Below are 25136 nucleotides of genomic sequence, written 5' to 3' on the forward strand. Positions count from 1 at the left end.
GAAAGTGGCCCTGATATTACTCATTAATATTCATATTAACATAATGACGTACAGCATGAGACTACCGGTATATAGCAGTGTCGATCTTCATGTACACCACATTTCGCCATAATACATTCTAGAAACGCTTGCTGTTAGAATAAGAAAAATTTTAATGCTAATTTATTGCACATTCTAGGGAAGCGTGGTTACCTTTTTTAAATAACCGAGTGAGAGGGTTTTCAAGAAAATATTTTTCCTGTCAAAACTGAAGCATCCTTAGCTCTGTATAAAAGAAAATATGAATATTAACTGCACATCATATATAACGATTCGTGATACCCAATTGTGCCACATTTGATGTCGTTTAAGAAGCAGAGAATTTTATTTCAATTTTATATACGCCAAAATATTTTTTTAATTGAGCAAAAATAAGGATAGAAAAAACGTTGAAAATCCTATGTGAATATTACATTAGACCCGGCAAAAGATTACTGTTTCGTTTTTATGGTAATCTAATCTTTCATTTCCTGAAAAAAACATTTGGGGTCTAAAATGGATTTTTTATGTAATTGATAAAAACATCGAACGTGTATACAAGAAAATGGTAGGTTTTCCTCTATAGTATTTTACTGACAATGGAAATGTACTGAGACACAAGCACGTGTCAAAATCGATATAAGGCCAATGGAACTCAATTATTAGTTTCCGATTGGATGTGTGAAAAAAAGGACGAGGTCGCTATTTCATTATTCATTATTCGGTCTCTTTTCATTATCCATTATGTCAACAAAATCAATGATTTTATGAACAGCTTTCTCCAAATTTAGGTACCCCACCAGTACCAAAGTATATATTGTTGATGAAAGACCATTTCAAAACAGGTATTAATGCTTAGATCATCATTACAGACATTTTGCAACAGATTGAGAAAAGATTTTTTTTAATTAATTAAAATGAAAAGAAATTTGCAATTTTTGTAATCACCAGAAACATGATGAGGTAATCCGTAAATTTCCATTATTTACCACATCCTCTACCCCTACAACTAAGAAAAACTGCTGATTATGATCAGCAGGGTATGTCAGACATTTTGAGAATATCAATTTTGATTAGTTCCATCTCAATTTTCAGATAATTGACTTTTTTATAAAAAATAATGAAAGTTTTTGTCAAATTGAAAAGGTGATGCGGGAGGTCAATAGGAAACTAACAATCGAGTTCCATTAGCCTAATGTATTGTCCATACAGACGCCCAGTTATCATGTTTATTATTGGATTTTTTTTGTATAAAACACGCAGTTAACAATAATTGATCGCTAATAATACACATAAATGTTTTTAGGCAAATAAAATTCCAAAATATGGTACGTTTTCTGCCTTTGCTTGTCACGTGGTAGGCCTATGTTGAAGTTGCGATTATATCTTCAAATAAGTTTCAAATGAATTCCAAGAAGACAAGTGGCCGAGTGGTCTAAGGCGCTGGGTTCATAGTGTATCCAAAGCAGTCCACCGCCGTGAGTTCGAACCCCGCCTCCGCCAAACTTTAATGAAGTAAAATTAAAATTAAAATTTTACTTTTAAAAAATTTCATATTGGGGAAATGTGACTGGCAGAATTTATGTATGGCGTGGAGTGGTGTGATCTTCATGGTAGAAATCGCCATGGTAGGTTGAATCCACAGCCACCCATAACCATTTTATTCGGACCTTATGAGATGCCTAATTAGTGAAGTGACCTGACTAAGGCTATGACAATAGGGGACAATAGACGGGGTAATTGATTTCTCGCTGTGTGAGTAAGCTTGTATACGACATTGCGGTCAATGGTTTAACTGTCTCCACTTGAGTGAGTGCCGCTATAGCCTGCTGCGCGCTGTAGTCCATACAGGACCAACGCAATATAAAATTAGAGTTTTGGTCAAATTTTGAGTTCAAGACGCACGGCCAATTTTCAAAGCGCACGCTAACGACTATCATATCTGTTCAACACGTATTTTCAAGTGTATGAGACCACATCTGGTTTCTTAGGAAAAAATCATTTACGGGAGATATTCATCATTTTCTAACCCAGTATCCGAAGATTTTCGTCTGATATCAAAATCGTGCATAGCAATTCACGTGTATCGATCCTGTGTATTCATTTTAATGTCTCTGCTGCACCAAATAATTATTAGCCAGGCGATGTCGGTGTGTCTCCTACTACATGTTTTATAATATACACTCGGATATTAAATTCCATGTCTAGCTAGACAACGGATCCACAACTTATAGTTTCCCAATGCATGGGGGAAAGAAATCCATGTGCTGCAAGATTTAGGGACAGAAAAATGTGTTGTGTTTACGAACATATAGCACTAAAACACAGCAAATATATCGTGCTATGTTTTCTATTATATAATAGTGCTGTGTTTTGGTGCTGTGTTTGGAATTGATACAGTATGGAATTTTTTAATTCTTGTGTTTTATGCTCTGTTTTGGTGCATCATTGAGTTTTTCATTCTTATATTTTCTATTAAAGTGCTGTGTTTGGAAATACATCTTGAATTTTTTTTATTATGTTTTGTATTTAGGCCTATAGTGCTGTGTTTGTATGAATGCAGGATAGATTTTTTTAATTCTTATGTTTCCTATTATAGTGCTGTGTTTTGGTGCTGTATTTGGAAATACATCTTGGAATTTTTAATTCTTATGTTTTGTATTATAGTGCTGTATTTTGGTTCTGTTGGAAATAAGGCATTAATTTTTATAAAACATAGGAATTTAAAAAGAATCATGCTGAATTTTCAAACACAGCACCAAAACACAGCACTATAATAGAAAACATAAGAATAAAAAAAATCTATGCTGTATTATTTGTTGTAGGCCTACACATCTGACCAATTTATTATTTTATAGCTTCATTTATCAAGAGGCCATTTTAAAAGTTTGTTTTAAATTATCTTCCCGACAGAACTCAACAATGACCCCATAATTAATAGGAATATAGGGTTATGACCTGCAGTATCGATGTTCCATCCCTGGTCTATGTCAAGATGGCACAACTTATAGTCAATTTTTACAAACTTAGAAGTCTTTCAGGAAATGTCCTTTTGTAAGACCTGCATCTTGACAATCCTTTGTGGATGGTACAATTTGCTCTAGCCTTTGGGGTAAGGAGAAAGGACTAAGTGATTCCCGCCTCTTACGCCACTAAGTTGCACCTGAGTCGATAGGCGTCAACTTTCCTAAACAAACGCGTGAATTAGACCTGTATTGTTTGGGAGTTGACTCCTATTGACTCAGATGCAACTTTTAAAAGGGCCTCTGTTTTTCCACACAATTAAACCAAGTTGTGATTGAATGCATAAAGTGTGATGTTATGAATCATTTGTGTAAAATGGTCCAGAACCAGATGTGTACAAAAATAAGGCTATACACATGCATTTTGACATTTGGAAAGAAAATTAGATTGATTTATTTCAAAACATGTTTGGGGGAATGTATTTAAAGTTGTGGATCCTATAAGGATGACACAATTACAATTTTTACTATTAATTTGTTTACACAACATTTGCAGGTTGTATTCTATGCAACAATAATATGATAATGTGACCAAGTCAATGGTGGTCAATGACTCTCAAAGCGACAATTGGTAACAAGTGGGCAAATAACGCATTATATAAACTAAATGTCACTGTGCACACCAACCATCCCAGCAAGCAAAAAACGTTTTCGACATCATTCGCAAAAGGTTAGAAAAGGTTGTCAGAAAACGTTTAAATGTCGGGTTATATAAAGGGTGCATAAAAGGTATAAAACGTTTTCATAACATTCAAAAACATATGTTGATAACCTACTGCAAATATTCTAACATAATGTTATTTATGTGTTGACAAAATATTTGGCAAAAATGTTTGTAACAAATATTTTACAATAACATTTTTAAAACATTTTTAAAATATTGTTGTAGTGTATTTTCATACAAAACGTTTTAAAACGTTTCCATGACCTTTATATAACCCGACTTTTAATGTTATTAAAACGTTTTTACCTAAACCAAAACCCAAAATATAATATAAATTATTTAAAACGTTTTAAAAACATTTTTGTGTTTGCTGGGATGTGATATATTGATATCAACCAATATCTTGCATGTGAAACTTATAGTCCCTACACATGGATTCGTTTGGTTTGATATGATGTCCACGTAACTTGCCACAAAATAAAATCCATTGCAAAAATAATGCAAAGTAAGCTTGTTTTCTGCCACATGATGTGACAATATCTTAAAAGGGCATTTCGTGATCCACAGCCTCATCCCCCACTTTTCTCAAAAAAAGTTGAGATTTTTATATCACTGGAATACTCTGGCTACATAATGTTTATGTACAAAATATTTCTTGCAGATTAATTCGTTTAGCAAAGATAACGCGAAATTTGAATTTCGTTCTGGTGCACCAGAACGAAATTACAACGTATTGTCTATGGAGCAGTGTAATACACATAATCATGCATAACTCGCAAACGCAAAATCGGAATCGACTGAAATTTTGGGAATATGCTTTTTTCGTGGATATGTACTGAAAAATGTCATAAAAAGAGGATGCTAGGATCACGAAATACTCCTTTAAAAGCTTGAATTGTATTTTCTTAAATGATATCAAAATTATGAAATGTTATAAAATCACATATATTTAGATATGAGCCGCATCAACAGAACCATTTATTTACTATTTTCAGTCTGTAGGTTGTTTTGTGATATTTTGAACATTAATCGATTGCGTTGATAGGCCTATTGTCTGCAAAAAGAACACATTGTCTGCAAAAAGAACACACATTTCTCTACATTGGGTTTTGCTATATATGTCAAGTCCTTGTCACAACACAACACAATGTCACTGCTGGGCTTGGAACCCGCAACCTTTTAACGATGTGCCAGAGCCTTTAAACAAGAATATGTTTACATAAACTTTTGCCACCTAGAGGTTAATGCTCTCGTCACAACATGATGGTACCGCTGGGGTTCGAACCCACAACATAACCATGAGTACTGTTTGTGCCACTGTGCGGTAATATAGACTCTACTCATCATTGATCAATGCATTATATTTAATAACATTACCCTCAACACAAAAGGGATGCCCATTGTCCACTATAACCCAGTTTATTTCAAAGATGAGTAAGCAATTAACAAAATATATTGTTGTTTCTGTAGATGTGTACAACTACTGCATGAAGATATCTTCAACAAGAAGGTATATTTTGTTTGTACCTGCGCTGTTTTACTTCCAGCATCAAACCTATGTTATCCTTGTGGTTTGTGTACAATTGGAATCAAGTGACATCTGAATTTTCAAAGGTGAGAGCAACAAATATTCAATCAATTATAATATTTAGTCAATGTGAAATCTTTCTCCTGTCGTTTGAATTCTTAAGTGATACAGAATAAATCACGTATTGAATACATGATTGCTTTGAGATTAGTTACCATGTTACCGACCGTATGTTTACATTATGCACCCACCTTGCATGCTCAGGATGGATCCGGGGGATGGATATATGAAGAGCTTTGTTGCAAAACCCCTTACACCCACTTGCCCAATTTTGAGAACACATCAAAAAGTCATGAAAAAAATCACTGATATAAGGGGGTTTTCAACAAAAGCAGTTTTTGGCGGGATGCTCATCCTACCCAAGCATCCCACTAAAAACTACTTTTGTTGTAAACCCCCATAATTATATCAGTGATCTTTTTGATGATTTTTAATGTGTTCTCAAAATTGGGCAAGGGGTTTTGCAACAAAGCTCTTCATATATAACTGAATTTAGAAGAGCAGCGAAGACAACACTTGCATTACAATCCAGATGTTGAATCTACATCGTATGCAAAACTTGGGTATAAAAGAATGGTGGGGCGTTTATAAATCTGAAGACCTTTTTTCTATAAATGGTGTTTACATGAAAGCATATGGAGAATGTCCCCTTTTTATTAGGATGCGATAACCTCAATTTTTATTAATATAAAGGCCATTTCCTTTCAAATTTTCTGAAAGTTTCACAGTGTGCAGTATGAACATGTAGAAAATCGGCAATAATGAAATAAACACATCAAAAGAAATAAGTCCCCCTCTGAAAATTTCGTCATAACATCGTAAAGTAAAACTTTGTACCAATAAAACTTACTTAGAAATAATTATATGATTGTTTACTAAGTGTTTTGTGAAAATGAAAGATGTCCATGACTTCATGGCTGAATGAACCCAAATTGAAGACAAAAAATGCCCTTTCCAAAAGTCACAAAGTAAGCCTATGCTTGTTAACTGCAAGGCGTATTGGGACAAGGTATGGAACTGGCCATCTTACAACTCACTGTGCTGAACTCTGCGCCAAGGGGATTTGCATGGCTGAATGATCAAGAATCGATACACATTACAGTAACACTTGGTGAGGATTGTAAACTGCACTCAAGCACATGGGGTTTTCCATTAGTAACAAGCCATGAATCAACTTTTGTGACAAGCATAGGCCTACTTTGTGACTTTTGAAAAGGGCAGTTTTTGCCTTCAATTTAGGCTCATTCAGCCCTGAAGTCATGGAAATCTCTCATTTTCACACAGCACTTAGTAAACAGTCATTATTTCAAAGTTAGTTTTATTGGTACAAAACGAAACCTTACAATGTTATGACGACATGTTCAGAGGGGGACTTATTTCTTTTGATGTGTTTAGAAATAATAGGCAAAAATAAGGAGCAAGAAAAACATTAAGAAAACTTACATTTTTTTGGGTGCTGACCAATTTACACATTCACTCCACATTAGGGAACGTTCATAAATACTTTGGTAGGGGGGGCTGGAAAATTTTGATTTCGGTATGTCAAAACTTTTTTGACCCCCCCCCCCTCTGTCTGTATGTTAAACTTTTAGAACCCCCCCTCTTTATGGACTGAAAACTTTTTTGACCCCCCCTTTTGTAAACACCCAAACTTTTACCCCCCCCCCACACACACACATAATGAAGGTATACTAGTACTTAAAATACTCCACTCTTGTTTCCACTATAGGTAATGCTTTATTTTACTAGTACAGTTTCAACCTTGTTACAAATTCAAGCAAACAGATCCGCAATAAATTTATCATTTATCAGTGTCACTCTTACAGGCCTTATATCTAATAGGCCTAAATTGTCAGGACATCATCAAATATAAATAAATTGCTTTCAAATAAGGTCTCAAAAGTTATTGCACGGATGTATCAGGGGTGTATCCAGCTTTCTTGGTGTGTGTGTGGGGGGGGGGGGCAAATGAAATTTTTGGGCACAGACGAAAAACAATTGCAGTTGCTTTACATACATATACTAGTATACCGGAGCTTTAAAATAATGCTTTACTGCGCGCGTAGCGCGCAAACATTTTGTATTTTACTCTATTTATGCCTATGATCGGGATGAAAATGGCTTTATTGATCGGGTTGAAAATGGCTTTATTGTGACAATGAAAATGGCTTTATTGTGACAATTTTGTCAATGGCTTTATTGTGTCAAATTTGTATTTAACTTTTTAGACCCCCCCCCCCTTTATGGGTGTCAAAACTTTCTTGACCCCCCTTTTGCCATGTCAAAAACTTTTTGACCCCCAATTTTTGGAAGGTCAAAACGTTTTTGACCCCCCCTACAAATTTTCCAGCCCCCCCCCCCCACCAAGGTATTTATGAACGTTCCCTTAGTCATATGCCTCCAAATAATGGTTCCTTTTTGTTTTTCATTTGTTATTTAAGGTTGTGTCATCATGGCAGAATCCAAACCTACATCAAACAACAAGGACCTCACTGAATGTGGAATCTGTCTGTGTACGATTGAAGAACCTAAAGCTTTACCATGTCTACATACATTTTGCTTGAAATGTCTTACTCAGTGGGCTGAAGGTAAAAAAGACACAATAAGATGTCCAGTTTGCGTCCAAGATTTTTCCATACCAGCTGATGGTGTTAAAGCTTTCAGAACGAACTTCTTTATCAACACGCTGAAGGATAGACAGGCTACTGCAATGACGATTCAATCAAGAGATACTGTGGTGCCTTGTGCAAGCTGTGGAGCTGTTGATGAACGAGTTGAAGGATATTGTTCTGGGTGTGGGGGTTTCATATGTGGGGGTTGTATTGCTATGCATAGTAAGCTCAAAACCTTTAGTAGTCATAACGTCATTCCATGTGAAGATCTAAAGTCAGGGAAGGTAGATATTAGGAATCTGTCTCAGAAGCAGTATTGCAAGATCCATGAAGAACAGGTCGTGCGCTTCTACTGTGAAACGTGTGGGGTGTTGACTTGTCGTGACTGCACTGTAGTAGACCATCCTACATCGAGTCATAATCTAGTGAACCTGGAGAGCGCGTCAAAGGGGCACAAGAAGGAAATTGAACAACTCATACAGGGATGTGACGCAATCAAAATAAAAACATACGATGCGCTGAAAGAAATTGACAGTGTCGCAGACCAACTTGTCAAAAATACTGCCACAGCAGAAGCTGGAATAGATGAATCTTTCAACGAGGCTATGAAATTATTAGAAGACAGTAGAAACCAACTGAAGGGAGAGTTGACGAAAGTTGCATCTGTCAGACAAAAACATCTTGATGCTCAAAAAGATGAAGTTATGATTCAACAAACACGACTCCAAACGGCATTACAGATGGCAAACGAAGTGGTGAAGACGGGATCTGATTATGATTTGGCTCTAATCTACACATCACTGAAGACAAACCTGGCGGAGCTACGGGATGTAAAACTGGCATCTGTTGATAAACAGAAAGCAGCAGTTCACTTCAAATCAGCTCACATTGGCCAGGAAACTGCTCAAAGGCTGGGCTCCGTGCTAGTCAAGCAAAGCAAAGAAGGGGTTGGTGTTTGGAAATTGGATAGATCATTTGGCGATGTTTGGGCTGAGAAGCTGAAATATGGACGTGGTGTTGCGATAACACAGGAAGGAGATATTGCAGTTGCGGATAAGGAAGATTCGGCAGTCAAGATATTTAAGAAGGATGGGCAATTCAAATCTTCAACTGAGGTGTCCAGGGGGGCATTTAATGTCGTAGTTAGCTCAGATGGCACACTCTTTGTAACCAACCAAACAGCGTCTGTTAATATCTATGATCGGAAAGGAAACAAGAAGCGTCAATTCCCAACCAAATCACCTGACAATGTGTCATCTGATGCTCAAGATACAGCGCATTATGGCTTAGCAATGGACAACTACAACAATCTACTGGTGGGTGAGACTACCCAAAAATACATCAGCAAGCATCATCTAGATGGGACGCACATCACAAGCTTCAAAGTCCGCATTAAGCCTTTGTTTATTTCGGTATCTCTTGATGGCAAAATCTTCGTATCAGGATGCTATGGCACTGATGTTCATAGTCTCAACGAAAACGGAGTTCATCTCCAGACCCTTAAACCTCCACCAGGTTCAGGGTGGAGTCCATATGGCATGTGTTGCACTTCAACAAATGAAATCTACATATCTAACAATTCATCAGGTGTTATCTATTGCTACTCAGCTGAAACAGGTGCTTATATTGGTTGCGTCACCAAGGATGTAAGCAACCCAACAGGTTTGACATTGATGGATGACGAAGAAACATTGGTTGTTGTAGAAACTAACCGAATGAAGATATTCAAACTACAGAAGTAGTCATACATATTACATTACGTTTTGAATGAATGGAGCTGCATGCAAAGGAGGCAGAATGAAAATGTGGAAATTAAGGGTAAAAGAAACAGGAACATGGAAAGAAATTAACGAAACAAAGCAATAGAGGAAGGAAGAAAAGGAGAGAAAGAGAAAATTACACTTTTATCAGTAAAAAAAAATGTAATTGTGATTTTGCGTGTTACCGTTTCCCCCAGTTTGCATTAAGAATATTGCAAAATTTGGTTCCGAAGCAGAAAAAAAAGTGGGAAAATTTAAAATATTGCAGTGTTTTTCATATACAACGTTTTAAAAACGTTTTCATGACTTTTTATATCCCTACATTTAAATGTTATCAAAACGAATTGACTGATACAAATTAAAACACAATTGTAACACGTTTAAAAATATGTTTGTGTTTGCTGGGTATATTGCAAAAATTGATCAATATGGCAGTCAATAAAACGCTGCAACGTACAGACTTGACACTAAGTATGGATTTTTTTTTTTCATTAAATTCCAAGACTAGTCTGGAAGGGGTCTGCATAAACCGCACGGGATAAATATCAATTGAGGTGTGTCGGGATGGTGTAAAATATTTGTTTGATAGAAAATGTGCTTTCAATGAGTCAACATTAGGGTGTTCATAAAAGCAAATTTTGCCTAAAATAGTGGATTTCACCAGGCTGAATTTGAGTTTTGTGGGGACACAATTTTGTTCTATTATTATCAAATTTATTGGGGTTTTGAGGTGATATTTCCTAAACTTCATCAGAAATTGGAGCTCGTCATGGCTGAAATGCCCTTACAATGTACCAATTGTTTGAAAATGGGAGGACCTTAAAAATATGGCTCTTAAGCGTGGCACGTACTCGGACAGGTTGAATGCCTCCCCTGGGGTCAACTATACGGTACAAACACAGCTACGCAGATTACTGGATGTCCAATTACCTCACGCTGTTTCTTTGTGTACAATAATTAATAACAGTTGGCCTCAGGGGGCCGTTCAAACTTTCTGAGTACGTACCACTTTTAAGAGCCATATTTCTAAAGCTCCTCCCACTTTAGAAAGTGGTACATTACAAGTGCATTATAGTTCCGATCAACACTTATTGAAAACACCACAAATTCAGTCTCCTTAAATCCGCCATTTTAGACTAATTCACTACATTATGAGCACAAAACTTTTGGAAAGCACATTTTCTACCAAACATAATTTAACACCATCTCCCGAAACACCCCAATAAATATTTATCCCGTGCGGTTTATGCAGACCCCTTTCAGATGAGTCTTGGCACTTCGTGAAGAAATATTCATTACTTAATGTCAAATCTGTATGATCTTGTATTCAGATATCATTGAAACTTATAATTGGCAAAAATTTAGTGAATAATTCGCCGTAGAAGTGACGTAATTAATCGGATTAACTACCATAGCAATAGAGGAATACAGTTTTGAATATATAGCCCTGCACTACAACATTCACGCGGTACCTATGCATTGAACCACAAAGAAAGGCTGATCACTCGCACCTGTAAGATTAGTATCTTTGAAAAGAGCGGTATTGTATTCAATTTATGATTGCAGACATACACAGGTGATTAGTGTCATCTGCTTGTAGTGCAGGGCGGTCTGGGCGAATACCAACTATGCAAATTTGTTAATACGCATGTGGTTTGGGGAATATTTGTAGAAAACCACTGTCCTTCGTTAAAATTTCTCAAAGAATAAGATTATGATGTCCGAATAACAGTTCCATGTGAAGTAGTTTCTGTAAACGTGTTATAAGACGCATGAATTGTATTGACACCATACGTGTCAAAATTGGCGTGTCATATTATTTAGTTTGATTTTGATTTTATGATTTTGATTTCAATCTCAGATGCAAAAATATGGATTTATCCTTTGTGTAGCTTAGCACAGAAATCTGCTGTTGAACATGTTGCAGGATATACAGCTTTATTCTGTAAGCTGCTTTATTCCTCAATTGAGTCTTTACACTAGTATAACTCGTGAATATCTTGCACCACGGATACCCAGATATGGGCTTTACCAATTCCTTGCGATGACTTCTTTAATATTATTAGTCATATTCAAAAGATGAAAAATTATGAACATGGTCGATGTAATGGCAACAAAAATGAGGGAGTTCGTTGAATTTCAGCAATTTAACATGTTTAAGGTTTTGGAGCTTTTATGCATTTTAAAAATTTACGTACATATATATAGTTTAGTTGGAAGAAGGGCCAAGCGTGCACCCTCAAAAATATATACTTCCAATCAACGTTTCTAGATCAGAAAACATGCGTAGAAATGTTTAAAAATTCAAAAAGTGTCCCTAGGGGTCAACACGGGTCAAATTTCATATAATAGGATTGAAATTATTTCAAAATAACTCAGATTTTGTCCAAAACCGCGCCAAAGTAGATCGATTCAAAGCAAGTATAGTTTAACCTATCTGCGACAGATCGTTCTTGAGTTATAAGCTGAATGGTTAAAATTAGTGGGTGGTGAGGTTTGGCCACACAGGGGTCAAAAACTGAAAATGCTCCGAAAGAAAATGGTCTCAAATTGTTCGTCATCTAAAAAATTGTTCGTCATGAAAAATAAGCAATTTGAGTGGCGTGTATTTATTTGGATACCAAACATGATACATTTCCCTTCGTTCATAAGATATACATGACCAATGAACAATACAACTCAAATGCGGCATGCCAATATTGGTAACCAAAAATTTGCGTTTCTGGTTGAGAATTATGAAATCGATTTTAGACTATGCGCTTCACCTTCTTTTCTAATAAAATTTCGAACAAAAATCTTAACTTATTCTGTTATGATATGGTTGATGATGATAAATTCAAATTATTTCTTCATAGAATTTCCAACGTAACAATTCAAATAGTATCAGCATTGGCCCTGATCACACTGATGATGAAGCACCAACTGAAGATCGAATGTGACAATTGATGTTTAGAATATTGCCTTGACTTTGAAACACTTCGGTTTGCAGTTAAACTATGAAGAACGACACGTAATGTATGTTTCAATGTTCACCTCCCCGCCCGTCTTCCATCATCCACTGCGAATTATTATAAAATTTTGTTCTTACAGTCCTGGTGCAGGAGTCTTGTAGCTTCTTGTGACAGAACAGAGAATTGAAGGATGGAATATTACACAACTTCAGAAGATGGCTTTCACTGGCTTAAATTCGTAATAAAATCAAAGCATAAGTCCACATTTCTTGGTGCAGTATAGTGTTGTATATAGTCTATTTTTTATAATAGGAAACTGTTTGATATGGCAATGGAATTGAATGGGAGATATTGGTTTAGAAGTTGAGAGAAGGAGGTGGATACTTGGGATCCGGAGATGTACTGTAAACTTATTGTATGGTTTTGTGTGTAATATGCCCAACTGTTTCACCGTACATGTAGACTGTTTATTTTGTTAGTGGGTTTATATGTCAATTTTGGTGTCACAATAATAATTGCACGATTTTTTTCTGTGCAACGATACCTTCATCTTTGTTGTCGCTTGTTGTATACTAGAGTTATGAACGTTTAAAATGGTGTCGAGACTTTTGGTACACCCTGTACTCAAGTTAAATTTAACTGCAATATAGAAAAAATAAATTACCCTTTTTTTGAAAAAGTATCAAATGCTATGGAGTTGACCCTTTTTTCCATTGATTGATTCTTTTTCACCTTATAGCCCAAATTGACTTCAGGGTCAAAATGATATTACTAAGGGAACGTTCATAAATACCTTGGTGGGGGGGCTGGAAAATTTGTAGGGGGGGTCAAAAAGTTTTGACCTTCCAAAAAGGGGGGGGGAAAAAAGTTTTTAACGTGGCAAAAGGGGGGGGTCAAGAAAGTTTTGACACCCATAAAGGGGGGGGTCTAAAAGTTGTCACAATAAAGCCCTTTTCATCCCGATCATAGGTGTAAATAGAGTAAAATACAATTTTTTTGCGCGCTACGCGCGCACATCCAGTAAAGCATTTTTTTAAAGCTCCGGTATATATGTATGTAAAGCAACTGCAATTGTTTTTCGTCTGTGCCCCAAAATTTTATTTGCCCCCACACCACACCAAGAAAGCTGGATCCACCCCTGATACATCCGTGCAATAACTTTTGAGACCTTATTTGAAAGCAATTTATTCATATTTTATGATGTCCTGACAATTTAGGCCTATAGACATAAGGCCTGTAAGAGTGACACTGATAAATGAGAAATTTATTGCGGATCTGTTTGCTTGAATTTGTAACACTGAGGTTCAAACTGTATACGTTTAATCCACTATACTAGTAAAATAAAGCATTACTTATAGTGGAAACAAGTGCGGATTATATTAAGTACTAGTATACCTTCATTATGTGTGTGTGTGGGGGGGGTAAAAAGTTTGGGTGTATACAAAAGGGGGGGGTCCAAAAAGTTTTCAGTCCATAAAGAGGGGGGGTTCTAAAAGTTTAACATACAGACAGAGGGGGGGTCAAAAAAGTTTTGACATACCGAAATCAAAATTTTCCAGCCCCCCTACCAAAGTATTTATGAACGTTCCCTAATACTACTGTATACATACAGGGTCAAAATGTCCCTTAGTGTGCAAGGGGTAGCATAATAAGATAGTTAGGTTGGTTCCCTAGAATCTGAGACTGAATTTAGAAGACTAATTTGACAGCATCTGACGTCACTGTCAATCAAAATTCCTGTGACCCTTGATTGGTTAGTAGCGCGCAAAAAGAAGGTTGATTCATCTGATGCTTTCATCGTAAAAAAGAATCACAGAAAATGTCAATTACAGTACTTATACAAAGCAAAATGCAACAGCTTTTCAAGGCATTGTTGACATGATACCCTCATCAAAAAAATGTGTCCTAATTATTGAGACCTAACTTTTGAGACGGTTTGTATGTTTGAAGGTGCAGAGTTAACCATAGTACACTCTATTGTTATTTCACTCCAGAAAATTGATTTCAATTCTATTCAAATTCAATTCTTTCTATACCTAGAGTCTTCCTATTCAATTCCAATTCAATCCACCTTGCTTTAGAATTAATTCAATTCGATTCCAATTCAATTTGTCAATTTCAAAATCATTTCAATTCAATTCCAATCCAATGCAGTGAAATTAACAGCTAATCCATTTCAATTCAATTCTGAGCATTCATTTCAATTCCAATTCAATTCCAATTCCAATACAGTTGCAGTTTGTGTTAATTTACCAAAGGCACACTGCAAAAACTGTGTCTAGAGATTGAACACTTTTTTGTCCTCGATTTGTAAACACATATAAAATCTAAACACAAATGTCAAACTTCAAAACATTAAGTGTTTAATATTAATTTTAAACACAAGGCATCAAAATCAAATTACTAAACATGTTTAGCAAATAGCAATGTTTACAAATCGAGGACAAGATGGTGTCTAGAATGGTGTTTAACATTTAGACGCTGTTTTTGCAGTGCATGTTTTAAATGTTATACCAATTATACTCACTTTTCACATTCAAACAATGCGAGTGATCCTTGACCTCTGGGTCCTATTTTTATGAAACTTTGGAACTTCTTAGTTCTTAGGTGACTGACTTCCTAATATTTGTCCTAACTTCTTGTCCACCATGCACATCATTTTCTAAACTTAAGGTGTGTGGTATGATTGATAATGGGACCCTGTCCCCACACTGACCTCAAAGATGTCAAAAATCAAGGTTTTGATACTATTACATAGCCCCTACTTGTTACACCCAAAATCCTTGTACTTTTGAAAAGTGTGAAAAAGCTGTCAAAGATATAGGCCTAAGCATTTTCTTTAATGGTTTTCTCAAAATTTGTTCAAATGTACAATGACATTTGAGCATAAAAATTAGGAGCTTGAGAAAAATAAGGGCTTTATGATCAGTGCCAAAAGTTTGAGATCTTTGGCAAGTTGGGGGGGTCTCATACTCACATTATCGATCATATCAAGCAATTTAAAAGATTGGGAATGCTAAGAATCAATTTGCATCATGTTAGAAGATATTAGTGTCTTTATGAACATAGAACCTATAGGCCCTAATTTTCCACATGACAAGAGAGACAGTTGATATTCTTCTAAAGAAAGATTAAGAAGAATTCCAAGAAAGTCTCAAAAAGTTTAACTATACCTGTGTGTGAGAAATGATATCATAATACTTCTAATTTTCTTCAATATACGTGTATTTTATGCTATCATTTTTAAATGAAAGCTTTCCAGATTACTTAGTTGCAATATGTTTTGTAACACTTTATGTTTATGTTTTGTACCAGTTTATGGTGACCACTGTTTCTTTTTATTTATCATGTTTAGGGAAAACAGTTTGCTTGTTTAAACAGAGCAGAACTTCATGGGGGAAGGGTACTTTTTACAGGTGGAATGATCTGGAATCACAGACATCTGCTTGTGAATTGAAATGCTGAATTGAAATCAAAGCTGAATTTCATTTCAATTCCACTTCATTCTTCATCACTCAACTTGATTTCAATTCCAATCCAATTCAATTCTTCATTGCTCACGATGATTTCAATTCCAATCCAATTCAATTCATGCCCAAGCCCACTCATTTCGATTCCAATTCAATTCCAATGCATTGAAATGAAAATCGCCCAAATTTCATTTCAATTCAATTCGATTTCAATGCATTGAATTAACATTAGTACACTCTACTTCACCGCCGCGTTCAGAGACTCGATTATAACGACTACTCGTCGTTTCTGAGTTTGATTGACAGGTGACATCAGACGCAAACTAGTATTTTTATATCTGGTTCCCCCTGCACACAAACATAAGCGCACGAGGGGAAAATAATAAAAGCTATAGGGAACTATGGAATTGTTGGTACTTTATTATGTCCACATGCATAACAATTAAATAGGTAATTAGCCCTATGCAAACAACGAAGCATTTTATTTCGTGACGTGTAGGCTACTACCCTAGCTACGATATAGACTTCTCTGTAGTCCACTTTCCCATACTCTAGCTTATACATAAACCCCGATTTGTATATCAATTTACATAATTATAGATTTTCCAAACCCGATCTCAGTTTTCAGTAAACATATCACATAATTTATTTGGATCCCAGAAATGTAAGGTTTGTGCGCGTAGGACATAGCGTTTAGAAGTTTAACGGATTGTGTGTACACACTCATAGAAATTGTTCGTTGGCATTACTCAGTAAGTTAATGTAAGTCGTTGCGTCAACTTTCCGAGTATAATGCCAACGCGTACAATTTTGAGTAACGCTGACTCGATATCATTATGTTGGTCACACTCATTGGCACTTACTTTATTGAGTTGTTACAACTCAGAAAGTGAAACTAGCCTAGGATAATTTTCTAGAGGTGTGCTATAGTATACAAAATTTTGCACTGGTTACAAAAATAAATATTTGAATACTGCTAATTGTGCAGAAAATGATCCAATTACGTGAATTAAGTAACCAAGTACCAAATTGGAATAACGCAGCTGATAACGCAAAACAATAAGTACCAGTAACTTAATATGAACGAGTTACATCACTTGTTGAGTTACAATAACTCAACTAATTGGTTCTTTGAACCTTGTTTATTTTTCTAAGTTCCCTGAACTTCAATTCAGAAGTTGGCATTACTTAAAAAGTTGACGCTACTTAAAAAACTGTTTAAGTAATGCCAACAAAGTTGATTAGTTGACAGAACTTTTTGAGCTTTTTCAGCATTTTTTAAGTTCGGATAACTAAAATGAATTTAGTGTTGGCAACTTTTACACTATTTTTGAGTTGTCCAAACTTACTCCGTTTGAATTGCGCCAACAAGGCGAACAAGTCATTTCTATGAGTGCAGGGTTCAAACGGCAAATGGCTTAGTGGTTTCAGGAAAAGAACAGTTTGCACTATTTGCGATATCTATAGTAGACTACGGTATGTTACGTAGCAAAGAGTTACATGGTCAGTAGGATTTCATAGGATTCAATGACGTTTTGTGTTTATGTGTCATCTATCTCCTGAAAGCTCTGAACTTCACATCACAAATAGTACAAACTGAAACTATTCTCCCTTAAACTGGGCCCATGACCCCTGATGGGCCATGTGAGCTTCTGGACCCCATGCCGTTATGCTTGCGCTTCTTGATGCGACTATCGTTCTACGCCCATCGACCGTTCTATTCATTCTCCTACTTACAACAAATCTACACCCCACCCAAAAACAAATCGAGTACTAGGGGGCCTATAGGTACTGTCTGTTTTATTTTTCATTCCACAGTAACTTGATGACTTTTCAAATACTATATATTATTCTATACATATATTACCTTTACCGTCTTGTAGTGATTTGATGGTAAGAGTGATAAGCCTACCAATCAAATGACCCGCGAAAAACAATGCGACTCATACTCAGTCTCAGTGAAGTCAGCAGGAGAATCAAAACCTGTGGTGATAATAGTGGTGTGCGCCCTTTAGGTCATAGGACTACGGGTTGTGAATAACGGAATTACAACAGTGTCGGGGATTTCCAGTATTTTGTGGTTGTGTTGTCATTTTGTTTGCATCAATTTCGTCTTATATCCTTGCTAGATATGCAACACCAAACGGGTAAGTTTAGTCACGATTATCGCACTTTCAGTTTCCCACGCGTTTGAACGGGAATTGGATTGCGTACTTTTTCGATGTCTAGTGAGCAATTTTTTTCAATATTTTGAGAAAATGATGTCAAATTTTCTATTCTGTATTGTTTGGCAATAATGTCTTTTGCCAATAGTATGTTTAAAGTTGTAATTTTGTGTTTTTGATCGCAAAGATCGGATATTTTCGTTCCCGATTCGAATTCTGAACCCTTCGCAAGGGTGCCGATTTCGGCAGAACTTTGACGATAATTTTGCCTTTTTGGACACTAAAATGCTTTCGATCCTTAATTTTGTTTCAACCGAGTCTTAAATTAGCAAGCACAATACGGTTGGTACCACTTTTATATACATTGATGAAATTTTAAAGATTTTTTTCAAGTTTCTAACCGGCAAAATCGTTAAGTGTGTATTTCCCATTGACATCCAAAATGGGAAATACGAGTCTGATGGACATAGGAACGGCGTCCATGAGACTCAGCGAGTCTAGGTAAGTTTAAGTAAAACCAATATTATCATTCACATTTGCAATCCAGGTATCATCAATTGCATCGGTCACATGGTAATGATCCTGATACACATCATTGAATGCTAGTCTCCTGCTACATGTTTTATAAACTTACCCAGACACTCGGAATCGGATATTAAATTCCATGTCTACTCATAGGATCCACAACTTTTGTTTCCCCAATGCATGGGGAAATAAAAACCTGTGCTGCACGATTTAGGCAGATGATGGTGGATGCGATATCGCTATTTTTGACGTCGCCATTGGATTAACACATAATGAAATCTTCACAAACAATTCTAAATTTGTTATGTGGTGTCAAAGCAAAATTATCTTACTCTAAAACCGTTGGGGTTCTGCAAAGTACCCCACTGCAAGTATGTTAATTGTCCATTTATAATCGCTAACCGTGTATTGTGAATGGGGCTGTCAGCCCTGTATCTTCGCCAGCCTCGTACGTCCGTGTTGCGTGTCCTATGCCGGATTTAGGGACAGAATTTTTTTAATTTTTAATTCTTATGTTTTATAGTATAATATATAATTAGTGCTGTGTTTTGGTGCTGTGTTTGGTAATACATCTTGAAGATTTTTAATTCTTATGTTTTGTATTTATATAGTGCTGTGTTTGTGTGCTGTATTCGGAAATACATCTTGGGATTTTTAATTCTTATGTTTTCTATTATAGTGCTGTGTTTTGGTACTGTATTTTGGAAATAAGGCATTGATGCGGCATTGATGTTTATAAAACTTAGGAATTAAAAAAAAAATCATGCTGAATTTCAAACACAGCACCAAAACGCAGCACTATATAGAAAATATAAGAATTTAAAAAAATCTATGCTGTATTATTTGTATTTTGTAATAGGCCTACACATCTGACCATGAATTTATAGCTTCATTTAACAAGAGGCCATTTTAAAAGTTTGTTTTAAATGATCTTCCCGACAGAACTCGACAATGACCCATAATTTTAAGAGGAGATATTGGGTTATGACTCGCAGTTCTCGATACTCCATCCCTAGTCTATGTCCAGCTGTATGTCAAGATGCACAACTTAGTCAATTTTTACAAATTTAGAAGTCTTTCAGCAAATGTCATTTTGTAATACTTGCATCTTGACAATCCTTTTTTGGATGTCACAATATTTGCTCCAGCCTTTTAGATAACGAGAGAGGACTAAGTGATTCCTGCCTCTTGCACCACTATGTTGCACCTGAGTCCATATAGACGAATCCAAATCCACGCATTCCTACACCTGCAGTACCTGACTAGCAGCCTTTAGTTGGGTAGCCGTCGGCTACAATGCACCCAAAATGTGAAATGATTCGGCCTTGGCGGAAATTTTAAACTGCACTACATCACCCGTTTTACACCTTCCGTGAAAACACAGGTAGACAAAAGAATGATTAAAGTTTACAACACAATAGGCCCTCCCTTCGGCAAAACACACAGCTTCTACATGGTCTATTCGCTGTTGAAGTGACATAATAATCGGATTAACTACACGTGGTATCTATGCATTGAACCATATCATTCTGATCGCTCGCACCTGTACGATAAGTATCTTTGAAAAAAGCAGTATTGTATTCAATCTATGATTGCAGACATACACAGGTGATGAGTGCAACCTGCTTGTAGTGCTTGTACCAGAATATCTTGGTTATCAGGCGTCAGGAAACCACCGAAAATACAGAAAAAAACTAAATAAAAATGATCAATAATCATCACTTCTCTGAAAAAATGCTAAAAATCATAAACTTATAGGCATATATTTACTACTAATAATAATACTTTCCAACAAATTAAAGGGGGGTAACCCTATCAGTTTAGGATATGGATTGTCTTCAAACTTACATACAATTTCAAATATTGTCCCCTTTATGCATCTATGTGAGAAAACGAGAATATTTTCAGCGTAAAAGTGAATAATTAGCACAATTAGTAAGCCAATACGTTGGTACCATGAATTGCATTGTGGTCCGGCATCCAGAAACAACACTCCCGTCGAGTGCTTCGCCATACCACTACGCTCATATTTCTTGTGACAAAATATCTCATTCTTTTTATTTTTATTTGACCCTGATACATTTCCTTTTAATTTTGTATATTATCATCACGCACCCCGGTACATTTTACACTTATCTTTCATTTTAGGAACTGTTTTAATGAAAAATGGGATTTTTATAATATTTTAATTAATTTATTAATTAATTTTATAGTGGGGACATTTTTCTCATATTTTTTTCATATTCCTCGTATCATACTTAACAAGATAAGGTCTTGTTTTGTATTTATTTCATCCCTTATGTATTTCTTTATTTTTGTTTTAAGCGTTTATCATTATAGCGCCTCATTGATTCGGACCTATTTCGTTAAATGCAATTGGCATGGGAGTAACACGGCTCCTATTCACGGAATCATTTTTCCTACCCAGAATGTCGAAGCTGGTTACCAGTATAGCCTGTTTGTTTCTTGATTTCTCCGAAAATACATCAAATTGGATCGTCAAATTTCAGGATGGTAATGAGAAAAATATAATTTATTAAATGATACCAAAAACCACAGACCCTAGAAAAAAAATGAGAAAAATCGGGGGGATGATGCTGTCGATCGGGTCACGGACCTTTAATTATAGAAACATTGGAAATTGATCAACCATGGCGGTCTCATACACCAAACGCTACAAATGGATGTACTTGCGAACAAAAGGACTATGTATGAATAGATGCGACGGGATTACCTGCGGAATTATCTCTATAGTATATATTATTCTATTAACCATCCTCGTCCTTGCATCTTCTCTAGGTGTTAGGCGGCTTTTATTTGCACAATGGGGCGCTAAAAACACCAGGATGGTGCTAGCGGCTACCCAAAAATGGCCGACCAAATCCTGACCATGACTTGGCTCGTTGGATTCGTCTATAGGCATCAACTTTCCTTAAAGCCATAATGTACGATCTTATAATATGAAATTGGTTAATTTTTTTCAAACCTGATTTTTTGGCCTATTTGTAATGTTTACACATGTCCCAACTTACACCTAAATGGAATCGGCCAAATTTGTTGTCTTTGTAGGTCTACAGAGCAAAGTTCGACATATTATCATATTAAATTTAACAATTATGATAATATGTCCTCCCATAGAACTGCATATCAATTGGCCAAAATAACCAGTGGGGTTTATTTTATTTTACCTTGTTATTTCAACTTAAAATGGACTCCAACCCTTCCCGTCAGTTATTACTAATATTATTCCAACATTTTGAATAAAGAATAACAAAATTAAAATTTGACGGAAATTAAGGCTTTATCAAACACAAGAATATGCCTGTATTGTTTGAGAGTTGACTCCTATTGACTCAGATGCAACCTTTAAAAGGGCCTCTGTTTTTCTACACAATTAAACCACTTCCATGATTAAACCAAGTTGTGATTGGAAGCATGATGCTATAAATCGTTTGTGTGAAATGGTCCAGAATCAGATGTGTACAACGAATAAGGCTACACATGCATTTTTACATTTGGAGAGAAAATTAGATTTAATTATTTCAAAACATGTTTCGGGGAACATATTTAAAGTTGTGGATCCTGTTAGGCAGATACAATTACAATTTTTACTATTTGTTACACAACACTTGCAGGTTGTTCAGCATATTTTATTCTTGAACAATAATATGATAAATTTGACCATGTCAATGGTCGCTAATGGTAGTACGTTCATGCTTTGACAGTCACGCGACGATTGGTAACCAGTGGGCAGATAGCGTTTATATCACCCTTACTAATTAAATGTCATTGTGGTGTGTATACCAACCATGTAATAATTATATTGACATCAATCAATATCTTGCATGTGAAACTTATATCACTTACCACTATCCCATTGAAAAAATAATGTATAAAAGTAGGCTTCTTTTTCTGACTCATTTGACAATATCTCAAAAGTTTCCACTGTATTTCTTTTAAGGGAATGAACGTTTGGACAGTATTTATTGTGGGACATTAAAGCACATCAGACATATCGAATTGCATTCTGAATATGAAGAATGTCCTGATGATATCAAATAATTTTGATTTTTTGAAATTAGCAATGTAATACACATTTTATGGTAAATCATTAAAAATTGATATTTTTGATATTTAAAAGTACTTGAAGTAAACTTTATAAATCTGATGCTTTATACTTAAAGTGTATGTAGGTGGGATGAAAAACCCGACGATCAATTGAAAATTTTGACCTTTTCAGTATTGAAGATATGGATTTTTTCCCAAAACACACACAAAAAAAATAGGTCTTTTTGGGAAAAAAATCCATATCTTCAATATGAAAGGTCAAAATTTTCAATTGATCGTCGGCTTTTCCTCCCAGCTACATACACTTTAAGAATATACCATTAGATTTATAAAATTTATTTCGAGGACTGTTATATATCAAAAATTTGAAAAATATCAAATTTTAATAATTTGTCATAAAATTTGTATTATATCGTGAATTTCAAAAATGAAAATTATTTGATATCAGAAAGACATGCTTCAGTATTCAGAATGCAATTCGATACGCTTGAGGTGCTCTCATGTCCCACAAAAATACTGTCGAAACGCCTATAAACGCTCATTCTAGATCCCTTAAATGATATCAAATTATGAAATTTTATGAAGTCGCATAATATTTAGATATGAGCCGCATCAACAGGGCCATTACTATTTTCAGTCTGTAAGATGTGTGCTATTTTGCACGTTAATTGATCAATTGCTTTTGGCATAGTCTGCAGAAAGAACACATTGTCTCTAAAAAGAACACAAATTATTTGTTCACAATGGCTATTGCCATCTAGAATTCAAGTCCTTGTCACATCACAACACATGGCACTGCTGGGATTCGAGCCCGAAACCTTTTAACAACGTGTCAGAGCCTTTAAACAAGAATATGTTTACATAAACTTTTGCCACATAGAGGTTAATGCACACGTCGCAACATGATGGTGCCGCTGGGGTTTGAACCCACAACCTTCTATTAAACCATGAGTACCATTTGTGCTACTGTACGGTAACATAGACCTACTCCTTCATCATTGATCAATGGTTTATAATATAATACTGCCCTCAACGCAACGGAGATGCCCATTGTCCACTATCTAGGGTAGCGCTAGAACAAAACACTCTCGAGTCTGCAGGGACCCCAGAACTTTCAGAAAATAAAAAAGTAAGGGGTCCCTAGTAGAGTTTAGTGAGTCTGAGTTGTACAAATGCAGCATATTATGGTATGTGTGCAGTATAGTAGCGCTTGATTGAAAAACTGGGGTTTGCGGGGACCCCTTAACTTGCAGAAAATTTAAAAATAGGGGGTCCGAACTGTATTTTGGCGAGTCCGGGACCCCAAAATGCAGCCTAGCGCTACCCTTGCCACTATCATACCTGTTTATTTTCAAGGATGATAAAGCAATAACCAACATATTGTTTTTGTTTCTGTAGATGTGTAGAACTACCGAAGGAAGATATATCAAGAAGGTATTTTATTGTTGCTGAGCTGTTTCACTTCCATCATCAAATCTATGTTATCAGTGTGGTTTATGTACAGTTGGAATCAAATGGAAAAGGTAAGAGCACCACAATATATCAATCAATCAATCAATAATAAATTGACATAAAAATATATGCTTTTGGTTAACCAGATTTTTAAAAAAATGAACATCATTTTCCGGTCATTTTAATTTTACGTAATACAAAATAAATCATACATTGAAGACAATGCACTGAAATAAGTCAATCATGTCATGATTACCCGACTGTATGTTTACATTCATTTCTTACCCACCTTGGTCAGAGTGGATATTTTATAACTGAATTTAGAAGATCAGCGAAGACATCACTTGCATTACATTCCAGATATTGAATCTACACCGTATGCAAAATGTGGGTGTAAAAGAAAGGGGCGTTTATAAATCTTAAGGCCGTTTTTCTAAAAATTATTGTGTTTACATGAAATCGTTTGGATAATATGCCCTTTTAGGACGCAATAACCTCAAATGTTATTAATATAAAGGCCACTTTCTTTCAAATTTTCTGAAATTTTCAAAGGATGCAGTATAAACATGTAGAAACATAATCAAATACTAGTAGTTGCCTTATCTGCTCTTCTCCGAAAAAACAAGAAGTCCTAGATACCTCAATGATATTAAAACGAAACCCAGGACAGCGGTACCTTTAACAAACTTCACTTCCGAGTTTAAGTGCAATAGGTGACATGACCTAATCCAATCAGCCGAAAATCAGCAATAATGAAATAGAAATATAGACAAAAATAAGAAGCAAGAAAAACATAAGAAAAAATTACATTTTTGGGGTGTGTTGACCAATTTACAAATT

The 25136-nt window shown here is 35.6% G+C and overlaps 1 protein-coding gene across 3 annotated transcripts in view; it reads left to right on the forward strand.

The window, feature by feature from the left end:
- Positions 1–25136, forward strand: part of LOC140141303 (E3 ubiquitin-protein ligase TRIM56-like) — a 66167-nt gene that overhangs the window by 35170 nt on the left and 5861 nt on the right. Inside the window, exons 2-3 of one of the 3 annotated variants that reach the window (XM_072163127.1) lie at positions 5176–5319; positions 7735–10228. In XM_072163127.1, the coding sequence (XP_072019228.1) occupies positions 7746–9647 (1902 nt within the window). In that variant the 5' untranslated portion in view covers positions 5176–5319; positions 7735–7745 and the 3' untranslated portion in view covers positions 9648–10228. Of the gene's footprint in view, positions 1–5175; positions 5320–7734; positions 10229–24242; positions 24368–25136 lie in introns of those variants that run through there. The other 2 variants (XM_072163130.1, XM_072163128.1) reach the window with 2 other exon arrangements.

This window comes from Amphiura filiformis, chromosome 19 (assembly GCF_039555335.1).
Source record: "Amphiura filiformis chromosome 19, Afil_fr2py, whole genome shotgun sequence".
NCBI lineage: Eukaryota > Metazoa > Echinodermata > Ophiuroidea > Amphilepidida > Amphiuridae > Amphiura > Amphiura filiformis.